At 35.1% G+C, this 25,854-nt stretch overlaps 1 protein-coding gene across 1 annotated transcript in view; it reads right to left on the bottom strand.

Moving 5' to 3' along the window:
* DYNC2H1 (dynein cytoplasmic 2 heavy chain 1) overlaps positions 1-25,854 on the bottom strand; it is a 142,392-nt gene that overhangs the window by 15,715 nt on the left and 100,823 nt on the right. Inside the window, exons 83-85 of the mRNA XM_057370832.1 lie at positions 20,681-20,797; positions 13,173-13,382; positions 10,196-10,285 (exon numbers count right to left, since the gene is read on the bottom strand). Coding sequence (XP_057226815.1) covers positions 10,196-10,285; positions 13,173-13,382; positions 20,681-20,797 — 417 coding nt within the window. The remainder of the gene's footprint in view (positions 1-10,195; positions 10,286-13,172; positions 13,383-20,680; positions 20,798-25,854) is intronic.

Below are 25,854 nucleotides of genomic sequence, written 5' to 3'. Positions count from 1 at the left end.
CTTGTTACTCTTCTGAAACAATGACCCCTTGAACAGCAGTCACCAGTTCCTCTCTCCTTTTTTTTCCTGTTGTTTACTAGTAATTTGTTTTTTGTTAACACCCTCTCTTAAAATAGAGAGAAAATCTCTCACCCATGGCAGTGTCACAGAACTCTACTACATCAGTAACCATTAAGGCTTAACCTAACTCTCAARTAAGTATGGAAGGTTAATAAAACACAGTAAAGCAATCTAATCAGAAAATATGTGGGGTCCATATCCCAAAATAGCCAAAAGACATCACAATCAAAAGGCAAAGAWGGAAGTCTATTTCTTCTACATGAAAAAAAGAGATCACAGAATGGAAAMAGTGGCTGATGCAATTCCATTTAAACAAAGGAAGAAAATGATGTCATGGCCACGTCTGTGACATGGCATCCTGGAACACCATGCTAAAGCTGCTCACACTCCATTAAACAGAACACTCCAACATGAGATTGCTGCTCAGACTATCAAACAGCTTGTTCAACAAAGGATAACTTTATGTAGACACAGAATCTAATTAAGTGGTTTTTTAATTGATGCTATGGATTTTTTGCTCCTACACAGTRAAACCAAGGCAGTTAAGCATAAAGGTACTTTAGGTGAAGCATATCAGCTTTTTGAAGCTCATAAAACCTTTTATTAAACCCAAAAGCAATTTTTTTTTTTTGTTGTGGCCAATTCCAAAAGAATAACTCRTCATAAAGTCTGGAGGTCTCTTTCAGATGCCCTGTCACACTTGGGGGCTAAGAGAATGCTAAAGAGTATTAGCATGGCATAAAGTTTCATTCACATCTGTTCTCAGGAAGCACAGAGAAAAACATACATTAGGGARCAATTTAAGGAAAAATCATTGCACATTTTGTTAAACAGTGTTTAACACTTTTTTTCTTACATTTTTAATGCATTTTTGGTTGTTTTTTTTCTTACTATAATGGCTTTTAATTTTTAAGTTGCTTCGATTCTAGAAATAATTTATTAACAAAATTAAACATTTTGGCATCCAATCCAATTGCAATTCAGAGTAGAGCTAAATTCAACACCAATTTAGGTTGCTCAGGGCACTGTCCACTCTAGTTCTGTGTACCTCCGAAGACACCGCCACAAACCATCTATCTCCACAAACCTCCCTGGACAACCTGGGTAATGTTTCTCACCTGAACAGCCAAACATTTGCACAAGTGTTTCAGATGCAGCCTTGAAAGTATAGAATAGGAAGAAGTAATAATTCCCTTTGACCTTAAGTGAGGCCATCAGGAATTTTGCATTTCCCTRGAATCTTTGAATACACATATTGGTATTAGTTTTGTTATTCTAGTAATATATTACTGTATTTTTTATTTGATAGAGTCTTCTGTTGATACATTCAAATCGTTACTTCTCACTTTTTCAGTGTGATAATAAAACACATGAATACACATGACAGAATAAATATTTTTCATAGCTTCATAATCTACAGATCTGAAGAATGAACAATATTTGGTTTAGTTCTACATTATTTACTGCATTCTACCTGATATGTAGGTAATTTCACTTGCTTAATTTATCATAGGGGATAATAAAATATTAGAAATAAGACTGATAATGTTAATGATAGAGAACCTATAAGAAAACACACTGTATGCATAAAGAAAAGCACATACAACACTGTACAAAAGTAAAAACCTGACAGGAATTTGAAATTCAAGTTCAGATGTGGAGATAACATTTCACATTTGATCACAACTCTTAGTTCAGAGTGACTATGTGGAATTACCAATACAAATAAATCAAAATGGTTTTGCACATTCTCCTCCATGTATGGGCACATATTCTAATTTAGTTGTTTCAYGGCACTCAGCTGAACACACTGGGAAACATTACAGATCAGGAGGGTATTTATCCTTCCTGCCTTTAAGCATCACTTACACACCTGAAATAGGRATCTAAGCTTCCCATCACTCTTAACAACTCTTCTACTTTGACTCAAGGTTTGGGGTTTTTTTCCTTCAATTATGTACGTTGCTGAACATTCAGGGACAAAGACCACACCAAAATGAACTCTACTAAGAAAAAAAAACAAGCTAGAAAATGAACAAACCCCCTAATCTGAATGCCTCTCAGTTGACTTTAGTTTTAAAATATGGTCATATCTGTTTACAGAATTGCTGAGTGCACTTCTATCCTGCACTSATTGCTTTATTTGACTGTGAATTCCCATGAGTAAAACTGCTGCACACACTACACATAAAAAAGGATTTAGTCAAGAATTACTCTTATGAAGCTTTTCCTTCGCAAACGAAATTTGAGATGACAGCCTTGAAACTTTAAAGGCTCTGAAATTTTAAATATGTTTTTATGTATTGCAAAGGAATACAATAAGAAACTATGTTATAACTTCAAATTCAGTAATATGGCATCTCCTTTAAAGAGAGAAAGGTAAGTCAGTATTTCTGCCTTCCCCCAAAGAAATGCCAGAAAGATTACCAATTAGGTATGGTGCTTGCTTGTGGAATGGAAATGTGTTTCTATTAAAAATGGCTTCTTTTTTAATACTTATCTGCAAATTATATTTGAGAAATAATTACAGAATGTTACCATTGATTTTAACCAATTAAAATGTTAAAACAATAGATGAAATATTTTGCAAAATGTCTCAGCTCAGTTCCCAGCAAACCATATACAGGTTAAAACAGTGCCACAATCACATCTACCTTTTAGTTACAAAGCTGTCTTATTACTCTAAGTAATTKATTTTTATGTATGCACTTAAAACTATGAAATCAGAACTATAAATAAAACAATAAAGGATGTTGAATAAATTGCTCATTATTAGTAGAAGGTTTCTGTCAATATAGGGGTAATCAGAAGAGCAAGTTASTGTAAGCAAGCACAGGTCCAGCCTGACCAACCTAGTGGCCTTTTATGATGGAGTGACTACAGCAGTGGACAAGGRAAGGGCTACAGGTCTGGATTTCTGGGCTATCTATCTTGATTTTTGTAAAGCCTTTGACACAGTCCCTCACAACATCCTTCTCTCTAAACTGGAGAGAGATGTATTTGATGGGTAGATTGTGRGATGGATAGGAAGGTGGCTGGATAGTCATATCCACAAGGTAGTGACCAATGACTCAGAGTCATTGAGACAATGGACATCTGTGACACGTGGTGTCCCCTGATGAAGAGGGCAGCTCTGTGGAGAAGAACTTGGGGGAGCTGGTGGGTGAGAGGCTGGACATGCCCCAGCCATGTGCACTCACAGCCCATGGCCAGTCCTGTCCTGGGCTGCACCAGAAGCAGTGTGGTGGGCAGCAGGGCAGGGAGGGGATTCTGCCCCTCTGCTCTGCTCTGCTCTGCTCTGCTCTGCTCTGCTCTGAGACCCCCCTGCATTGCTGCATCCACATCTGGGGTCCCTGCACAGGAAGTACCTGTTGTAGTGAGTCCAGAGGAGTGACACACCAGGGTGATGAGAGGGATAGAGCACCTCTCCTGTGAGGAAAGGACAAGAGAATTGGGATTATTCAGCCCGGAAAAGAGGGTGACCTAATTGCAGGCTTCTAGTATGTGATAGGAACCCTACAAGARGGCTGGAGATGGACTTTTTACAAGGCAATGTAGTGACGGGGCAATGGGGAATGACTTCAAACTGAAAGAAAACAGATTTAAATTACATATCAGGGAAGAAATTCTTTCCTGTGAGGATGGACAGGGTATTGGAACAGGTTGCCCAGAGAAGTCATGGATGCTCCATCCATAGAAGCATTCAAGGCCAGCATGGATGGGGCTCTGAGCAATCTGATCTAGTGGAAGGAGTCCCTGACTATGCCAGGGGTTGGAAAAACATGATCTTTRAGGTCCCTTCCAACCCAAGCCTCTCTGTGATTCTAAGTTGTCTASAAAAAGCAAAGCAGATTGATGGGATGTACCTACAAATTGGTGCATTAGCATGTGCTGCAGCCTTCTCATTTATTAACAGATGGAATTTAAAATTACCAGCCTTTGACAGAGTAACATAAGGACTCATTTTCATATGTGAATGATAATAATATCGTTTTCTACCACTTGTACTAAAATTAACCTTTTTTGATTGAGCTTTTGTCAGACAAGACTATCCATTTTACTCTGCTTTCTCTTTTGCAGACAGCTCTGTCCATGATAAAAGAGATACAGTGAAAAAYAAGTTATTAGAAACAGAGCAATCTACACTTTTAATTTTGACAAATTAAATGCATAAAATTTATTAATATTTTATCATTGCATCTTTTCAGATTTCTTTCTGAATTGTGAAAATTTATTTAATAGCTAAAAGAGAAAAATCAATGAATGATGATTATTTTATTAGTTTAAATAAACTATTAATTACAGCTTTAAATCTTATATAATACATAGTACAAATTTTTGTCATTTACTGACTATATACTGTCTTGCATCTATAGAATAGAATTTAGAATACTAAATCTCATTTTTTAAAATTTAAACCTAGGTTAGAAAAAAAGWTCATTTTCTTTAAAGTATGGCTATTTCTCAGAGACTGTCTGTAGAGACAATGACCTGGGCTCTTCTTCTTTTATGCAACACTCAAAAAATCTTTTCATGAGTAATTATATCCTTCAATAAATGTTTTATACTCRAAGAGCTAAACAACTGGTTAATGGTATAAGGGGTGCTGCTCAAAATTCTGCTTACAAGGTAAGCATCGTTTCATAATTTCAACAGAACAGCCATTCTCACAAAATATGCTCAGAATTTTAAGAGTTTAAWGAACAGCAGTTGAATTCTGTTGAAACTGATTACTTTTCACAACAGTTAGGCCTGAAGTTTATTGAAAAGCCCATAACTTGTGGATGCCTTATTTTAAGAGCACCTAACCCTCATTGGCAATAAGCCTCAACAGTTTATTGGGTAACGAAAAGAAATGCAGGTAGCAATGTTTTCCCAATTCCAATGCTGCCTTTTAAAAACTAATTTTCCCCTTTTTTGTGCTACTGTCTTTTGTGCAAAAGGCACAACGTTTTCCAAAAACTTGACACATTCTTGCTCATTGACAACCAAAATTGTTTACATTTTAAAAAGCAGTTTGCAGATTTAGTGTTAAAACCCACTGTATTTTGCAGGCAAACAAACATTTCACTACCAAAAAAAATGTTTGGAGCATCACAATATATGAGAGTTATTAAGTTATTAGAGAGTATCCCAAGGTGACCTTCAAAGATGGTGAAGAGCCTGGAGGGGAAACTGTATCAATCAATAAATGAACACAGATTTCTGTAAGTGACAAGAGTACACAAACTCAGCACAAAAAATGCTTAAGTTTCTCTTTTAGTTTTTTTGGAAATCAGATCTCATTTCAATGGACAGCTCCTATTACCCATCCATGCCCAACACGTTCATCTCACATTCTGTGTRGTCCCTTGTTTGGATGGTGCATCTTTAGAAAGCACTACCACTCTACATCAGCTATTACTTCATCAATGCAATCTAACTGAGACAGGCATTAAAAGGGACACGATAAAACAGCTGCTAAAAACTTCAGATTTGCCTTTTAGAGACAAACAAAATACATTGTTTTATAAGCAGTTGCAAATTACTGATTTTTACCAAGCACTTAGCATTTGGATAAAAGGTCTTGAAGAATATATCCTGGCTGATAAATCCTGAACAAAGTGAAATCATGCTGCAACAYGATAAGAACTGAGGGAGTCAATTAAGGATCAGTTCTGTAGCAGATAATGTTAGGCTGCAGTTGTATTTCTGTTTTGATATTCATGACAGCTAAAGAGAAGCCAAGAAAAGCAGCAGAAAAATGCTAATTCTTCAGAATAAGGTGGAAATTTGAACTAAAATAATAGACTTGGTGGATTTAAAACACTTTACTTTCATGACTTTTTTTGTGCTTTAATATTAGAATCCTAAATCTGGAGTATTCTGCACTGTGCAGATACCTAGGTAACAGATGTTCATAAAGASAGAGAATCAGGAGAGGAACAATGGCAAGGTGGGGAACCAGCCAAACAAACTAATCAATCTGAATCTGCCTCTCCTAAAACTGCAAAAGACAACCCATTAAGCTATTGTCCCTRCTGCAAAATCTGCTAAGGGCAATGTATTAGAAAACACTCTGGAAACTAAGTGTGATTAYTTGAATTGGGACAGGCCTTATTACAGAGTGCCCAAGTGGATGAATAGGGGGACTGACCATGACAATTCTGGATTTGTGCAAGATTTATCACGTGAATTCTTTAACTTAGTGAAAATTGGGAGGACTTGATTTCCTTGGCTTTCTAAGAGCAGATATTCTGTTATTAGAGAATGAAAATTTACTGTCTCTGCCTGGATGCCTGGGGTGTGAAGGAGAAATCCTGTGTTTCCTATTCCCGGAAGGTTTTCTATTCTCTTCAGCAGGCAATTTCCAAGAGTTCAAACACAATATACCTTGGGTGTCCAATCCACCTTTCTGGGGACCTAATTGTTGAAATAGAGGAATAGGGTTCCAAACCTGGAACAAAGAATCTTCCTCAAATAATAAAAGAGCATTGAAATAGTAAAAATCTAATACTAGCTGTTCAAACTGGTACCTCACATTTTACTCAGGATGGGAGGGGACAAGAGAACAGCATCTCAGAAGATAAATGCAAGTCTCTTTAAAAAATATGAAATTTAATTTCTGGCTATACTAGGAGTACTTTGTAGATAAATGCATATTTTCAGCAAAACCCTTCATAAGTTCTGCAACTAAAAACTTTCAGTATTCATAAACATCTCCTTGATTAGAACTCTGAAACTGGTGCTTATGATTCTGAGGTCCAAATGTGTACAAGCCTTTTAGCAGCTCTCTGACCAAACAGTCACCCAAAGGGGGAACTGTCTTTGTAAATGACATAAAACTACCTGAGTCCAAAAGAATTAAATAGACAGTCTTTTTGGAATAAGGGTTTGGGGTTCTTTTCTGAAAAGGTATAATTAAAGCTCTTTATTTAGTTCTTGTGCAAACAAAAAAAAAAAAAATTCTAATTTGTTGACCTGAAACATTTTTTCAAGGTTGCTATTCAGCTGACATTTGCCTGGGCTGCTGTTTTCCCTCTCAACAGCTGCAGTTAGGAGTCTCCTCTCTCTCCTTCTCTCCTGCTGCTATCCATAGCCATGAGAAGACACTTTTCTAGAGACTGGGACATACTTAATACCATTAATACCAATATATATTATATTATATACCATTATATGCTGATGTGTATTATTGTTGAGGCATGATCATGAACCACGAGAGAGGGAAACCACTAAAAACACTTAGGGTGCCATCATGATGACCCTGACACAATAAGGACCAAAAATTAAAACCAATAAAATGATCAATCTATGATGATTCATACATTTYATATCTTAATGGTGATGGCAAGTACATCACTGTAGACAGACAAGCTGAAACACAATATTATAAAGTTTAATGTCAGCACTGCTAATTGAAAGTATTCAGAGCTCCACCTCAGAAGAATGTCCATTATRTAACTCATGTTTCAATTTAAAGCAAAAGCTACCATCCCGATATCACAACTTCCACCTGGGAAGAAATCACCTATTTACACTGAGTCTATCACCACAACATAGTACACAGTAATACATGCATTTTGCATGTACAAATTTCTTCACACTTTCAACAGGCATTTTTGCTTTTTTTTTTTTTTTTTTTTTTTTTTACTAAGTGAATTCAGACCTGAAAAATGCAACACCTGTTTTTTTTTCTGCCTGGTGTTGTGTAATGCTCTCAGAACATCTTTACACTTCTATAAATTCTGCTATAAATATTTTACCATCTGGCCTATATTTTGTGTTCCTCCCCATCCTCATTAAATACTTGTTGCAGTTGCTTTTATTATTTTCTGCACTGGCAGCAAATCTCTTGACAAGGCAGCCTTTAAGTAACAACCTAGGTGGAGACTTACTGCATCCTTAGTAAATGTAATCCTCCAGTACAACTTTGATCTTTCAATGTCTCCTATTTCCTCTTAAAAAATGCCTAAATTAAACCTGTCTCAAAAAGTAAAATCAATATCTTATAGTTGATGAAACAGAGGGAGATAAGAGTAAATATTTTTAAAAAGCTTATAAAATTGGTCATATAAAACTAAACTAATCCAAAATATGGTATTTATTGAAATATGCATCTGAAGATAATTTTCAGAGTTATGAAATATCTTTATTGAAGMCTTTATTGAATTTCTGAATACTAAACCTAGAATTAACAAATGATTAATGACATTTATAAAATCAATAATAAAAAGTCCCAAAAAAAAGAAAAGTTTATCAAAAAATTATCAAGCCTAATCAGAAAGGTGTAATGGGCACAATAATGATTTGGAATCACATTTAAGGAAAAAGATGATTCAACTGAAATGCATAATTAGAAATAATCAATATTTTTCTAGAAATATACACTAAAAATTGTATTTTCAATGTGATTTGAATAGAAGCTTGAGAARCAAAACAGACKGATACTGTAKTCTCAAKAGCTGCTCCAAACASAACTATATTACACAASTGATATTATAGAAATAAAATGAGATTACCAGYGACTGTTACCACTAATAAAAAATTTCACATAATTTACTGCTCATGGACACAGTTAAGTATCTTCTGTAAAGCTCTGCCTTAATAATCTTTCTCTCTTGCAATAAATATCTGTTAAAAACTGTACATGACTTCTTCATAATAACTTTCATAAAAATGACTATTCCAAATGTTCCATTTTGTCAGCAGTTTGAGCAATGAGAAAGGAAGATTACTATCATGGTAATGCAGCAAATATAATGCAGCACATTTGTCACTAGCTGACTGGAGTAATATATGGAAATAAAAACTTTTGGAATATGTGTGGYTGAAAATCATCTATTACTATTAACAGTAATTTAATCCTGTTACCTCTGCATTATCACTTTGTATGGGAGGTGCACTCCACATAGAAGCTTGAACTCTAATCTCAGACTTCCATTAAAAATAAATCATATAAGTAAGGAAAATTGCATGCAGTTTGGTCACAGCCAAATGKAAGTAGAAGTTGCAAACAGTAATATACTCTTGAAGCTTAGGAACACGCTGTCTCAGCCAAAAATGATGTCATTTAATACTAAAGGCTATAGCAGTCAGTGAAAACACAGATAGGACTAAGTTCAGCTCTACTTATATGACCAAATAACATTTGAATGTGCATTATCACATGTTGCTATACATATTTATATTTTTGTCTTGTTTACATTTTAAGTCTTTTATTAGGAAGAAGGAAAGGATAAAGAAAAAAAAATAAGCATTAGCCAAAAGAAATAGTTTGCATAAGAATCTTATTAATACTTTGGAAACATCTATTTGACAATTTCTTTAGAAAAAGTAATGCCTAGAAGTCACATGTCCCTCAAATCTTCCTTCAGAATCTGAYAGTCAGTATTAATGCTGATGGAAATCTTGGCATTCCATTGGACAAGATGTGTTAATCAAGATCAAAAACAACAGCTTGCTACTTGTTGCCTGGAGGTAACAAAGATCTGTCCTTCCTAAAGTAGTCTTCCTCTCTTGAACATTCTCAGTTTTTTCTCTATGTATCCATAAGGAATCTGTCTCCTTAAATACTTATTTATTGAGATAAATTACTTTTATTAGATTGTGTATTATCTTAAATACACTGCTTCAGTCGGTCAAGATATCTATAGATTTACCTTAACTAAAAATTACGCCTTTTACTATCAGACTGTGGATTGACAGAGATGCAGTCAGACTCCGCACTTTCTATTACAGTCCCTTGTAAACCTGGAGAATGCAGATGTTTTCATTATTTGCTTCAAAGAATAGTCATCTGTGAATTTCCACATTACCTCCATTAGAAATGCTTCATTTATATCTTGATAGGCATCTCTCCACCAGATTAAAGAGTGTGTCTTGAAACAGATGTAAATTTCATCTGGGGTAAAAAAGCCTTTTTCCCCACAGTTCACCATAAAGACTAATGACTAACATCTAAGAAGCAAACCTATTGTGAAGTAACTAACAATATTATCACCTTACTCCTCGATCTTTGTATTTTTACWTACCTTTTCACACATCTAAAACTCTTTGGGACCTGTTTTTGTGAAAGTCTGCTGCAGTGGAATTTACATAATAGACTGTGTCACTGAACAATCCCATACTAAGGTAAATGTCTCTTTAAAATTACCTGTATAGCAAGTGCTCGAGCTACAAGACTTCTGAGATATTGCAAAGGATCTTCTGGACCTTCCCATTTGCTTTGCCATGTGACAGGACACTGAAATAAAAATATATTTACTGAAAGCATCAGTTTCAAATTGTTRCTACATTTTAAGCTAGCAACTTGAATGAAAATAAATATTATGGAGAYCAAATATATCTATAAAGAAAAAAGGCAATACAAGTAATACAATGATCAAGAACATACAACCACAAACAGAAATGTCATATTCCTGCTAAATCTTTGTACAGCCCTGACACAGTGCTGATGGACAACCTGCAAGAATCTCTGCTTTTAATAAAGAAACAGCAGCTGATTCCATGAACACTTCCAAAAGGCCTAAGACAAATTATTTCTTGGAAATGTCATCTTTCAGCTGCAGCCACAGTTTCCCACTCCTGTGCTGCAGCCTCTTCAGACTTGACCACACAGTTGTGTGGCTCTGTGGCAAAGAGAATCTGGTACAATTCCTTTGCATGATTATTTTCTCATCACCTTACAGTTTTTGTGAAGAAACACCTGAGAAAAAAAAAATCCTGCACAACTTCCTTGTACAAATTTCTCATTGACTTAAAAAAGAAAGGCTTAAAAGGGCATCTGTTAAATTTCCTCCTCATAAAATAAGGATAGGAACATTAATTTTACCTACTCTGCACGAATCTAAAGCACACTGAAAGTGACTGCAGGATTCTCCAACTTATGAGAAAGAGAATTGATGTAAATGAGAACCCGTGGAATATTGCACAATACTGAAGACACTGAGCAGAATAAACAGTTTGTACTGATTAATATCTACAGCTGCACTTTCCAGGACATTCACATTCTACTTGCATATGTGCTGATCAGATATTCAAAACCTGATCACAGAACATGTAAAAGAAGGTATCTTTCAAAATAAATACTTCATGTTTACCTTTTATAGATAAAAACCAGAACATAACTAGATTCAAGGATTATAATTATAAATTAATTGAATAAACTAGATCACGTACAAGACAATTAATAAAGCACAGTAAACTGCATGGGGTTTTTTCCTAATAATAATTTTTGAAACTTATTATTTATTTGAAACCTTGCATTTTTGCAGACTCTTCTACTAGATATGCATTCACAGGCAGCTCATCCATCTATCATTTACAAGGCATTTGCCTAATGCTGCTAATACATCACTCCAAATTACTTTAAGGAAATAGCTTAGCTAATTGTTATTACGTAAGTGTATCTCATGTATTTATGCTCATTTTGGCTGCGGTGTAGTTMATTTTCTTCACAGTGGCTAGTATGGGGCTAACATACCTATTTTACACTAACACAGCACCTTGCTGAAACCTTATAAGTCATGCATTTATTGACTTTCACATTTATACTACTAACCCAGCAGTTTCTTCAGGCGCTATAATCTTTAAAAATTACAATCTTAGTGGTTTTAAAATACAGGTTTTGAAAAATAGTACTTTGCTACATAACACGTGAAAACACTAAACAAGAAGAGTGCATARAAAATACATGAAGCAAATCACTTTAGGATGATAAATATAGTGAGGTTGAGCTGTCTTGAGGTTTAGCTGCCATGCCAAGAACATGGCATCAGCCTCTCTGGAAGACTGCTGAAAAGATTGCTATATGGTCACAATCAAATGAAGTGATCCGTGTCAAGGAAAGTGTGTAAGTGAGCAGATGAAATGACAGCAGCRCTGGTCAGTGTATCAGGAAGCACTGAACTGATATTTGTGAGAGGTTAAAATGCATAGAATTTTTAAGAAACTTTTTGTGGCAGTGATCAGCTCCACAGCTCCTGCCGGTTCCAATTTAAGTGTGCAGCTTAAGCACACAAGCAAGCCCTGCTCTCTTGCTCAGTAACAAGAAATATAACTGTAAGGACTAAAGAATGGCCATCACACGTAGCATTTCCATTCACTATGACTTGTACTTAGTACCAGTTTCTACCACACAGCCAAAATGTTTAAAAAGGCAGTGAGATTGCYAACATGAAAATGTTAATTTATTTTAATTGTACAGTAATTTTGCTAASAAATGCTGTCTTGTGAATCTAAAAAGACAACAAATTTAATTATTGTTTCGATTAGAAATTTGATAGATCAATAAATGCATAACAATCTGTTTAACAGCACTTGTTCTTCACATGAAGACAAACAGGATGTTAATAGGAATTATTGTTCATTGCAGAAGCAATCTCAACGTCTGTGCATTAGCATCAACAGAAWTTATCAGGTGCTGGAGGTAAAATGAAACCACTTTCAGGTCACATCAATGTTTGACTATCTTTGTAATCCAATTACCTAGCTACTAAYGATAGAGCATGTAAACTTGCTTGATGTAAACTAATTGTACCAGATTAAGAACATGACCAGTTTGATGCCAAAAAACATGGAGAAAGTACATGAACGAATTTTGACTGTTTTTCTTGAATATCAAGAATATAGGGTAGATGATAGGTTGGTATAACAAGAACAGTTTGTCTGGTTCTGTATGTCTTTGCATTTATTCAGTATGAAATACTCCATACTGAATAAATGCAAAGAGAATTGTTACTACAACTTAAATTTTAAGAAAAGTAAAAACTAAATAAAGGGACAGATTTACATGTTCAACTGGCTAACTTTTCATGTTCAACTGGTTCAACTTTTCTAGCATGACTTGGTATTTGAAATCAAAATAGTATTCCACAACTTCTAACCTTATTGGATTTGTTTTTTAGACAAAACTTGATAAAAAATAAAATATTCAGAACCTTCTGCAATACTTCTGAAAAATTTTCCAGAAAAAAACTGATTCTGTTTCAGAGTTTCCATTATTAAAAGAACTCCATTTTAGAGTCTTAATCAATAAAAAAACTTTGAACAAATGGTAATATGAATTAGTTCCGTTTCCTTGGGTTTTTTCAATGCTTATTATAATGGATATTCATTACAAAATTACTTACCTTCTGGTTTAAGAGAGCATTTGCAAGTCTTTGTACTTCAGGGCTCAGTAGTGAGGTACCTCTGATGACTTTACTTAAAGAAGCGAGTGACTGATGGACACTCTGCACAAGGCGAATGGCATTGAACTGCTCCAGAGTAATGAATGACAGGATTGGAGATCCTTGTTGTTCTGCAGGAGGAGACACCTTCTGATGGATCAAGTTAGAATTCTAAGAAAGAACGTGTGAAGCCCAGTTAATAAACTCAGGGAAACGATGATGTTGTACAACATATTGTTTAATTCATAATACTTCATATGAGCTTAYTAACTTTGAAGAAGTAGCAATAGCATCCCTTGTCTGACACTGCATTAAAAGTGTAGATATTTTCAGTACTGTCTGTGACGTTCAATAAAGSCACCAGTCTTCTGAGACAAGTCTGGCTATTCAGTTACTTCAAAAGTACTTGAGTTGCTGAAAAATCTTCACTTATCTGAATCACTGCTTTTAGTATTTGYGTTAATGTGTCAATATAAAAAGCAGTGGTGTACTCAGGACAACAAGATTTTATTGGCYACTGTAAACTATGCTGCCAGATATAGTTCTTGCTTCATGAGACTAGTGCAACACTGAATCAAATTAAATAGAACAAACACAAAATAAATATAATTTTATGTGCAAATCTTAAGTAATTCAGACACTGAGAAGTACTGCTGCTCTCACATTGCCATTTTTACTACTTCACTTCCATTAAAGCCAATGAAAATCTGAACCTATTCAGTAATTTCAAGATATGGTGTAATTTTGCGAATCTTAATTCATATGCAGCTTATTATATAAACGTATTTTAGCATGTGTTCAGAAATTGACATGGGACAAGATGTTGCAATGAATTCCAGTTAGAGAATTAAAAACTTTATTGGAAAAGTCTATAAGGCACAAATGCAAAAAGTAAACCCTACACTATGGGAAAAAAATGTTTTGCTGTTTCAAAATCTAGTAGTTTATTAAAGTTAAAATCAGATTTAACTCTGAAATATGTTGTCTTAAAATAAAAAGTAGTTTTTTCAGGTTCAATAAATTTCTGAATTGTCATAAGGCATCTTGCATTCCAGAACAGAACACAATGGGTATTTACCTGTATAATAAATCTTTCCCAGGCACTATGCACTTGACAGAACTTTTACATTTTTAATTTCAAGCTCATACTGCACTCARCTAACAAGCTAAAATATAAGAGAAGCTAAATGAATGAGCAGAACTTTGTCTTGTGACTGACAGAAAAATGAAGGATAAAGCCTTCCTTCCCATATTGTTAAAACGTATACAACAAAGTTACTGATCAAAATGTAAGAAGCACACAGTATTTACAACCATTATATTTTGCATTTTTTCTTAGCATGCATTCTAAAACCATAGTAYCAGTTTCACTTCAGTTTTTCTGAGTATATGTAAATTTTAATATAAAACTAGCATAAACAAGTTGATAATTTCTTACTGAGGTATTTAWTAGCACAAAATAAAGAAAAATCCAAGACATTGCAACTTGGAGGCTTTGCTCAATTTCTGACACTCATTTAATTCAACAAAATCTTACTGAAAGAAAAGTCCTCTRAGTTCATCAACACTGTCCTTTACATAACAGCCTCCTATGAATTGCATATTCATTTCATCACTCTTTCTAATGCTTTCCCCTGAGAATTTGTTAAAACAACCCATCTGCCATTTCCATTGGAAAATTAAACATGAATACCAGTATCAGCTTATACATTTAATGTCCTATTACATTCCCTTAAAATCCATTATGTATATAACTCACATCAGTTTTTAAAATATGGGTATGCTCATGGCCTGCTTGGGAATTAAGATGAAGAACTGACTGAAGTACTGAGTGCTTTTCCTAATCACAAGAAACTGAACATAGATTCTAATCTTTAATATTAAATACCACATTATGCTACCAATATTAATCAGGTATATTTTGAGACTTTGATAGTTCTGTTTGTGCTGTTATCTTAGTACAATATAAGACTTCATACAGTCTAACCTAACCTGTCCCAGAACTTTATTTTGTTACCTTCTTAAACTCAAGCTTTTGCAAACCCTAGTGTGTTCTGAAAACTGCCCCCTTAGAAATGTAACAAATGTAATGAAAATAAACTCATATACCTCTACCAGTTCTGCATTTGATTCAAAACTCGGTTTTGGTGGTGGTGGTAGTGATGGGTTTTAGAAATCTCCATTGCCTTTTTGATGTACCTATTTTGCCTCCTCCTTCAAGTCTCTCTACCTATTCTTTTAGATATTAGTCTCTCACTCTTTTACATGCTTTTCATTGTTGAAAATACTATAAAGAATGACCCTATATTTCTGTGTCACTGATTTTCTTCATGGAAAAAAAACCCCTGTTCTTTTAAAGTTGAGGTAGCTGATGAGGTACAAGGCACATGGTGTGAATCTTGGAGTTGTCCTGTACAGCGCCAAGAGCTGGACTTAAATGATCCTTGTGGTTCCATATGAATTGCGTATATTCTATTATTCTATTATTCTATAATGGTTTAGATAAAAGAGCAACAACTCATTAATTTTCAAAACTACTTCTACAATTTTCTTGCAGCATTATGCAACTTTATGAAAATAATTAGTTAGAATTTACAAACATAACAAAAGACACAGAACACATAAAAATTTATGATCATACATTCAGCTAACAATTTTGAATGTGTTGCTGCTGAAATTATTATGGGTGGGCCTCCTAACTTCCATGGAACTGACAAAAGGTTTTTCTGAAACAAGGCAGAAAATGCAACCACTTTAAACAAAAATAAAACACTGATTCCTCTCTCTCTCTCTCTCTCTCTCTCTCTCTCTCTCTCTCTCTCTCTCTCTCTCTCTCTCTCTCTCTCTCTCTCCTCATGAGAGAGCCATTTGGACAAGAAGAAACACTTATGTGCTCCCACTGTGTCTGCACACTTTTGTGCATCTCTGACAACTACTGTATGATGGACAATGCCCAACTTGCACATGACAGTGACTCCCAACTGATCCAGCTATGTGACAATGATTGCTTACACAGTCCTAATCCTCACTCTCTCAGGGCAGAAGGCTGTGGGGGAAGAGGACAGACACCAGGGCAAAGACTGGGCAGAGACTTGATGAATTAACTCTGATTAACTTGGATTAAACCCAGCCCTTGCTTACAGTCTGTAGGAGGCTACCCTTCCACATTAAGGAAGGGTTTTTAAAATTTGTGTGACATTTGACAGCCCTTCAGTGAAGATATTATTTTATAAAGAAACAAGTCTTTCATGCAAACTAATACTGAAATATATGAGAATGTGGTTTTTTTCTAACTAAATGGCAGGTTCATGAGATTTTATTAATTTGGTAAGTTAAGTTGTTATTAAATCATGCTGCAAAACACTGTAAAAGCAGTTTCAGGACAGTATTCATTACAAGGGTGTTTTCAAATGGCAAAAATTAAAATGTATGTTTTCAAATAAGGCTAATACAAGTGAAAATGTCAAGACAATTTGTATCAGTTCAGAATAGATAAATAAAATGAGAAGTTGCTTGAGTAATTTCAACACAGGTGCACACTGATTTGGAGCACATTTTAAGTATGTGTTTCATTTAAAGTAAAATTCAATSAAAATTTTCAGAATCTGAATCCTAGCTGGACTAAAAAACAGTGGATGAAGGAGAGGTAGCTTCCGTGATTCTATTGTTATAGATAGATAAAGAATAATGAACTTCCCCACTCAACAATTTCAGGATATCTGCATAATTGGTAGTAACATTTAACAGGGTTTTGCAACACATATGGCCTGAGAGGAAAAATTAAGCCGTGCAAATTTCCAGAAATATTTCTGAAAAAGTAACAACATGTAAGTCCTCACTACCATATTAATTTATATGAATTATTTCCCATTTCAAAATGTCTAAAATGAAAAGAGGTTAAAATTTCCAATGTGTATCCGCCATTTTTGCTGTTTGGAAAGAYAGCAAGGACAAAGCCTGTGATAGTTCTAAAAATTGAACAAAAATGACTCCTATTGACAGAACMACAAAACAGGCAAGGTTGGAAGGAACCCCTGGAGATCGTCAGGTGCTCAAAGCTACAGCAGGTTTCTCAAAGCCCAGACCTGTCTCCAGTCTCCATCCAAGACTCCTTGAAGCTTCATTTGCTCCACATTACTCCTGGCAGCTGACTGGGGTCTGTGTAGAAAAGGTGCCATAGCCTGAGGACCCAACAAACCTCGGCAGTCTTTCCACAACATCCAGAGCTGAGCCCCTGGAAGGCAGCAAAACTCCCTAAACAACAGATGAAGTCAGAAAGTGGGAACATCCTACTCCCAACAGCAGGGAATTGCTCACTACTTTCCTTACCACTTCCTCCTAGTGTTCCTGTGTGGATCAGATTTAGCTGGCTTGAGAGTTTCATTAGGAGTACAGAGAYAAAAACATGTCCACACTGAGAGATTATGATCAATCATTGCAGATTAAATTCTGCAGGACATACCTATGTCAAGTGGTAAACTTTGTTGCGTYTCAGAATTATCAGTACATGTATGTACAATAACTATTTTCAAAGCATTTGTAAGACAATCATTTTTTAATTAATCATTAACTTACATACACAATATGGGAATAAAAATGTTTAAAAYGTACTTAATCTGTCTACATATTAACAAACTTCTGAATGACTTTTTGCCTCTGGAATAAAATTCTCTTTTACAGACTTCAGGAACACTTTTTTTWAAAAATTTTACTTCTTCATATCTGGGACACTGTTTTGATTTCATATTCTCYACCCATTCATGCATAAATAAAATGATTTATGATTGTTAACTTTAGCACCAATTCAACTATTTTCTTTATTTCAATTTCCAGGTCTTTAAAAATTTTGCAAACAAAGACGATGCCTTCATTGAGCTATCAATCTGGAATRAGAATTTAGAACTGTATGCAATGTCTGTGAAATATAAAAATGCCTAGGTCTTTTGAAAGCTTAAAGCAATTACTGGTAGAACAGACTATGAAAACTAATTTTGATAAAGAATATTATTATTTTAATTTTTATAAGCACTCAAGGAAGTGTCCCACACACAAAAAAAAACTCTGTAAAAGGTCAGAAGCCATCCTATTCTAAAGGACATATTCAAATGATTAATTTCATTTTGTGACAATAGTATAAAAACTTTAGCAAATCAAAGAAACTTCAAGATAATACAAAATCATAGGATGGTTTAGGTTGAAAGGGACCTTAAAAATCATCTAGTTCCAACCCTCCAGGATAGGCAGGGAGACCTTTCACAGACCAGGTTGCTCAAAGCCCCATTTAACCTTTTGAATATTTCAGGGATAGATTGCCCTCTAATTCTCTGGGAAACGTATGCCAGAATCTCACCACCCTCTCAGGAAAKAATTTCTTCCTAATATCTAATCTAGACCTACCCTCTTTCAGTTTGTCCTTTCCCCTTTGTCCTGTCCCTACATGCCCTGGTAAAACATCCTCCCCAGCTCTCTTACTGGAAGGTCACAATAGGGCCTCCCCAATGCCTTCTCTTCTCCCAGTGAATAATCCCAACTCTCCCAGACTATTTGCACAGGACAGGAGTCTTGCAAACAATGTACAAAAWTTTTGTATGCAGTGATTCTGTAAAAAGTGAAATTGCAAACCAGGTCTCATGCTTACTGTGCAGGGCTCCAGTACTGAGCTTCTACAGCTGTTACCAGCTTGTTAGGAGAACTTGTGGTGTGAAGTGGAATTCAGYACCAGGTGTCTCCTTTTACAATATGAAGCTTAGGATAGCGTGAGAGAATAGCAAAGGTCTTGAAAATATGGGCACAGTTTGAAAAGAGAAGCCTGAGAACTATGAACAACAACCTGAYGGTCATGTCATGGCCACTGAGAAAGGGCACAGTTAAGAACTGGCAATTCTACTTTTGCTTTTAGACAGGAGACAATTATGCAGCTAAGAAAAATAGCCAAGTGACACAATAAAGGTACCTACTACAGCCTGAAAAACAACCCCACCTAAGTATCACCCAGCCTGTGGGTCAGGAACTGAGGTAAAGGGCTAAAAAATCATATGAAAGGAAATCTGAGATTTGAAGGCAATGGTAGGGGTGAAAGACGAGGCTTTCATCAGGTCCAGCTTTCCTTGTCAAACAGCTCTCAGGCAATCTTGATTACCTCCTTGTAGGTGACTATCAAGAAGCACAGCCACCAGTACCCATTATGGCCTCAGCTTCATGGCACTGCATACTCATAGCTAATTTATGATGTAAGTTTTAAAGGATATGTATCATAAATTTGCAGCGCTAATGACTAACAATTACAAAGAACTAGCCATTAGCAACATGTGYGTTAATGAGTATTAATGTAATATAGATTTGTTTTACTGTTTAAAATTGGCCTCATTTATCCATCTTCCAACACTACAATCAAAATCCCTCTTTTTCTGATTGTTTATGTGTATATTTATGTAATAGTTTAATCTGAGCTCTTGCAAAGGAGATWTACAGGCCTTAAGGTATGTTTAACTCCAGTCAGTAAGAGACAATGGAAGGTGTGAACTGAAACACACTTTTCTCACAGGATCAAAGACCCGGTTAACAGCAGTCCATGTTTGGAGGCCACAGATTTCAACATGAAGTTATTTAGTACMAGAAGATTATTTTGACACACAAACRYRATGTATCATACACTTAGCATGGAAGAGATGAGAATTTAATGAGAYATTGCTAAATGTAACTGCAAATTTTAATGTGTACCTCATGTCACTTGTTTGTATTTGGCTATTTGGGGAAGGGAAAGGCTTTTCTCATCACAGCATTGCTCTGTTTTAGGCCACAATATCTCTGATCTGTTGATCACTGAGAAGATAAAATAATGGCCAAATGTCTAGGTGGACACATTGCATGAGGTGGGACACATCCCTCCCATGTATGAGTAGTGTCTGCATTCACACACATCACAGCTAAATGGGTGCCCGCAATAGGAAGCCAACGGTTGGAAACCAAACTTTTCTACCTATATAAAAAAACACCACCAAACTGAACCATGCTAGATCAACAAAGGAACATAGGAAAATGATCCTGGTTACTCCAGGAAGGATTTTAATTAACCTCAGTTTACAACTTATACCATATTTCAAGACTGTAAAGGAAAAACTTCATTATATTTCAAATCATTAAACATTGCCTTGTGAATATTAGAAAAATGCAGAGACTAAATTAAAATCTAATGTACATTAGTATTTTCCTTGGCAACACATAAAGGACATTAGCCTCATGTTCAGATTGTGGTCTCAGTTCCATATGGAAGAAAAAAGCTTGTTATACCACATACAGACTTCATAGCTAATTATGTACACCTATCATTGTACTTCCCACCTCAAATGCATTTAATTGACTCCTTCTCTTCTTGTGTTCCAATACTCAAGGTAATTCCTTAGACTGTATTTTTAATGTAGTTACCAGGAAAAAAAAAAGTTGTCTTTTCAAATTAGGTAYGTTCCTACCTGATTGAGTTTCTTCCATAGGTTGAGAACAGGAGAAAGTTCTGTAGACCATATTTCTCTGTCAAATTTGCTKCCAGCAGTTACTGACCTACTCAGGATCCGAAGCTGTGAAATCACCTGAATGATGAGAATACAAATGCACTCTTGAAGAAGGATAAACAATCTTCTTTTAGTAGAAAAATRTGATACAATAGCAAACACCCTTCAATTTATCTATGAACTATCCTTTCCTGCATACTTAATTACTGATCACAATCTGATTAAAACACAAACAATATCCATATTCAAGTACAAAACATACTTGAACCTCATTCATATTATGCCACAAAGAATGCCCTACATATTTTTCTTATCACACTAATTGTTCAATTATAATTTAAAAACTAATGAGGTGCATAATTAATTTAAAAGCTTCTTTTCCACAAAATTTAGAGACAAAACTTGAGCTCTTTTTTAAACTAGGCTCCTTCTTTAATTAGAAATTTAAGAGGAAAAAAACCTCAAAACCTGTTACTAAATACATACAGTATTTAATACGCAGGCATCAAAACTCAAGACAATTATAGGCAATTCATTCTGATCTGACCAGGATCTCTTATTTAGATATTCATGCTACCTCAAAATATTTAAATGCATACTTATTAAAGAAAGAAAGCAAAAAATTAAAACAACTGTAAATCTTCCAGAAAGAAGGGGAGCTTCTAGTCCATTAGGTCCTGCTGCCTTTTATTGTTAGCAACCCTAGTAAGTTCACAAATCAACTGATAAAAAATATGCAAACATTAGAAAGCAAGAATATGGAAATAAAAATTCTTCAGTGATATTGCAGTTTGTCCCTTAAATTGCACASAAACCGCCTGGTATTTTTGAGGCATTTTAGCTAAATTTTAGTTATTTTTCACAGTTATTTTCTTGCATTTTTTCCAAGATATGTTAGAGAACAACTTATTAATTCTCTCCTCTTTTGCTTGACAATAAAGAATTAAGCTTGRTAGTAAAAAATGTATTAATCATTCAGAAGGACTGGACTATTTAATTGTAATACAGAATGAGGGAAAAAGTCAAGTTTCTKCTGGGATTTGACTTATTTTCTAGTCTTGAAAGAGGTGCAATGATGAAGTGCTTTCTATTGTTTTTCATTTTCTTTCACTGMAGCAAACAGCACCTTCTTATTTATCAGCTTTGATAGGGACTATGAAGCACTACGAGATGATTGCACACCAAACCATCATTTTAACTTCTATAACAAGTGCCAACCATGAAACTGTGGTTTAAACTTTTGAGAGATTATAAGGCTGCTAATAGAATAACARCCTCGGAACTCAGGAGAGAAGGTTTCAGCTTAGTCAGGGACCTTTTTAGCAGGAAGTAGCTGGCAACTCCTTTGGAGGGCAAAGGGATTACAAAGGGCTGCTTAATCCTCATGAAAAAGAATCCTCAAAGCACAAAACCACTTATTTTGGATGCACAGGTAAAAAGCATGATAAGCAAGTCAGAACAATCATGGCAGAAGACCATCATGRATGTAAAGCTAGTGACCTCAAATCACAGAATGTGCTGAGTTGGAAGGGATCCACAGGGATCACTGAAGTCCAACTCCTGGCCCTGCACAGRACACCCCAAGAGTCACTCCATGTGCCTCAGAGCATTGTCCAAACATTTCCTGAACTCTGCCAGGCTTGGKGCTGTGAACACTGCCCTGGGGARCCTGGTCCAGTGCCCCACCACCCTGTGGGTGAGCAAGAACTGGTTTTTAACATCCAGCCTAAACCTCCCCTGACACAACTTCACGCCATTCTKTCAGGTTCTGTCACTGGTCACCGGAGTGAGCAGATCAGTGCCTGCCCCTCTGCTTCCCCTCATCAGGAAGCAGCAGACTGCAATGAGCTCTGCCACAGAAGATGGGCAGAAGGATGGACTACCCAGCAGGGATATAAAGACATTGCTAAACTGTGTTAGCGTTGAGTGAGGAAAGACAAATCTCATCTGGGTTTRAAAACAGCAGTGGAGGCAAAAAAAAGGGCTTCTGGCAAGTATTCTGGTAGCTAAAAGGAAAAGAAAATATGAGCCACTGCTCTTTATAGCTTCTRTTATGTAAAACAATATTTCACCCTCTCATTCTCATAACTTAATTTTAAACTTTCATAATCCTTTGTGTGCCCCAGCTATTGTGTATATCAAAAAAGATTCTTGTTTAATTTAGCRAAAAATTAATTTCTCTGATGAATGTTTTGATCATAGTATCTTTATCATTCCTGCTATTCTTCCTCATTTTCACTCTGCACATATGCAAATGTTCTGACAAGCAATACAGATAATAAACACACATTTGTGCCTTCCAGATATCATTCTTTTAGCTATAGTTTTGTATCTTTTAATTTGTTTTTGGATAGTTGCCTACCATCATTTGCTAAGCAATAAAACATTTATAYCAAATACACTTTAACTGGTAATTCAAAGCTTAGTGCTTCATATAAACTTGCATATAGTGCATACTATAAAGCTGAAAAATGTTTGTATGATTGCTTTGTGAATATGGGGGATTGAAAATATTAACTCTGGTATTCGTTTTTGAAGTGCCTTTAGAGGTATAAACACGTATCTCCATAGAGCGGAAATTATTTCGAGAAGGAGTGACTGTAAGATTCAGTAATTAAAGTATTTTTCTAACTCTACTGCATGAGGTTACCTGCCTGTTTCTAATTATCTAATTATAAAATTTGTCAATATAATTTAAATAGGAAATCCTTTCTATCCTTCATTTCAATTTTTTTCTTCAGTTTGCCTATATGTGTTTCTACTTTGTTTATTTCATCAAAGTAGTTAAAAAATATTGAATTATCATTATCAAAAGTTAAACACTTAAGTTAAAAGTACTGACTCAAAATAAATCAAATTTTAACTCTCAGTGTTCTAGAGTCAAATGCATTGATTGGGGGACACAGTGTGTTGAGATTGGGAAGGACCTGAATAAAACCATGAGGGGGATTTATTACCCTGTTAGAATTATCAGGTGTGTCACAGAGGTGTCCCAGGGATTGGGGTATGTTTGCAGTTGCTACACATAACTGTTTGCACCTTCAAGTAAAAGAAACTAGTTTGGGGCTGGAAGGGAAGCTGTATTTAGAAGATAAAGGAGTATCAGGAACACATTTCTGGGGGCCATATGAAAACCAAAAATGGCTCTGTAAAGCCAGGACAGGAATGAACACACAGACTGCATAAGTGCCTAGAAGGAAGGAGACCTTGATTCAAATGACAAAGGGAATATGATTAGAAATCTGTATTTAAGAAGACAAAATAAATCTTGGATTGAAAGAGGGCACTGTGCAATCAGTCACTTACATCAGACAAGCATGAATTCACCCTACCTATCCTTAGTCACTTAAAGCTTACTTAAAACTTCCTCAGATTAGAAGTATTATCATCTTAGCCTCCTTACAAAATCAACAGACAGATCTTAAGTGGGCTAACTTGCCTTTTGGAAGGCTTTTTTACTGAGTATGTAGGAAAACTAACTTCCTTACACAGGTATCTCAGATAGATGGGTCTATGCTGTGGAAACTAAAATGGGGATTTTAATTTAATTTCCTGAAAACCTAATGACAAAGCTTGAGAAGAATTCAGTTTYCCTCACTGTACTGTATATACAATACCATCAAGCCAACCTATAAACAACTTCAAACAATAACTCTAGATTAAGTTTGCCTTAAACACGATGATTGCATGACCACAAAGAAGGCCAGAGGTGACGAGCACAGATGCATATATCTAGGTCTGTGGAATCATACCCTTTGCACTTTAACYCAGGTATGTACTCACAGTAACAAGGAAACTGAAAATTTAATCATAGATGTATAATACAGGGTACTCAAAATATAAGAGTACTTTCGCAATAACCTTTGAATGTTCTTCTTTGTTATTAAAATGTATTCTTTTTACGTATCATACAGCAAAAGCGCTTACATGTTGTGCTAGTCCAGACCAAATACACATCTAAATATTCCAAATAACRAGAAGAGTGAAAAAATCTTAGCATAAAGCAGGAAAACCTTCATCAAAACTATGAGAGGGATAGAAAGAAAGGTAATAAAAATATAAAAGCAAGCACCAATAATGGTCTGTTGAAAGAGGGATGAGAAGATTATTCAGAAGCACAATTCTTTGTAGAAGCTGTCCATTTTAAATATGGCTAACTAATTATAGCAGTATTTATATAAAAATTTCAATAGAGCAATTTATTTGTGAACAGTGCAYACTGATGAAGAGCTTACAGAAATTGCTACCAAGTATTTTCTCCATTCTTGGTGGAAAATTCATGTACTGCATGGTTTTTTTTTGAGTTGTCAGTGCAGAAAAATACAAATTGAGTATATTAAGAAAGGTGGGGTTGTCAAACTAAGATTGTCAATATTTATTTACCTAGTTATTAAATAAATTGTGCATCTCAGCTTTTTTATCTATTGTATACTTTTGGGTGCACCCATGGGCATATGCTGCTATGATATCGACCAGCACATTAGAGTAAAAAACACAGGCATCTAGAGAAATTATGAGAGATAATGAACAGAATGCAAAGCTATAAAAACAAATGTTCCCCTATGGCTTCATATGGAATTAGTAAAAAGTCATGTTTGACCTGAAAATTAAAATTCACAGAAAAACTTAAAATGGGGAAATGTCAAGATTTTAACTTTTCCTTCTCTGGAACATAGAAAAAACAGATTTCTAGGAAAATACAAGCTATTTCTGTTCTCTACTCATGCACAAGATGAGGAAAAAGCCTTGACTTCAGTCATTCACAGCTACTGCAAAAACTGCTATTTTACAAATACAATGTATAATAAACACAAGCTTACATCTAAGCCTTGTATTCATTTCAGAAGCAATATAGCCTACAAATGATGCAATAAAATCAAATTTTATATGCAGTATTATGACTTGAAAAAGAGAAAAGTAATACAGTCAAAAATATACTGTGAAATTCTATGCAGTGAATTAAAAGAAACTCTCATATCAATAATTTCTGAATTGAATATATTACTGTACTAAGAATGCAAAAAGCTGAAAAGATTTGCTAGTCAGATAACTGGTATTTTTTTTCAAGACTATGGGACATATAAAAMCAGAATTTTATTTTTGTACAAAAATCTAGCAAACTCCTCTCAGTAAAT

This window comes from Malurus melanocephalus, unplaced genomic scaffold, assembly GCF_030028575.1.
Source record: "Malurus melanocephalus ecotype Western Australia unplaced genomic scaffold, MMel_1.1 scaffold_134, whole genome shotgun sequence".
Classification (NCBI taxonomy): domain Eukaryota; kingdom Metazoa; phylum Chordata; class Aves; order Passeriformes; family Maluridae; genus Malurus; species Malurus melanocephalus.
The sequence above is the reverse complement of the archived record's forward strand: the minus strand, read 5'-3'. Positions and strand labels throughout refer to the sequence as shown.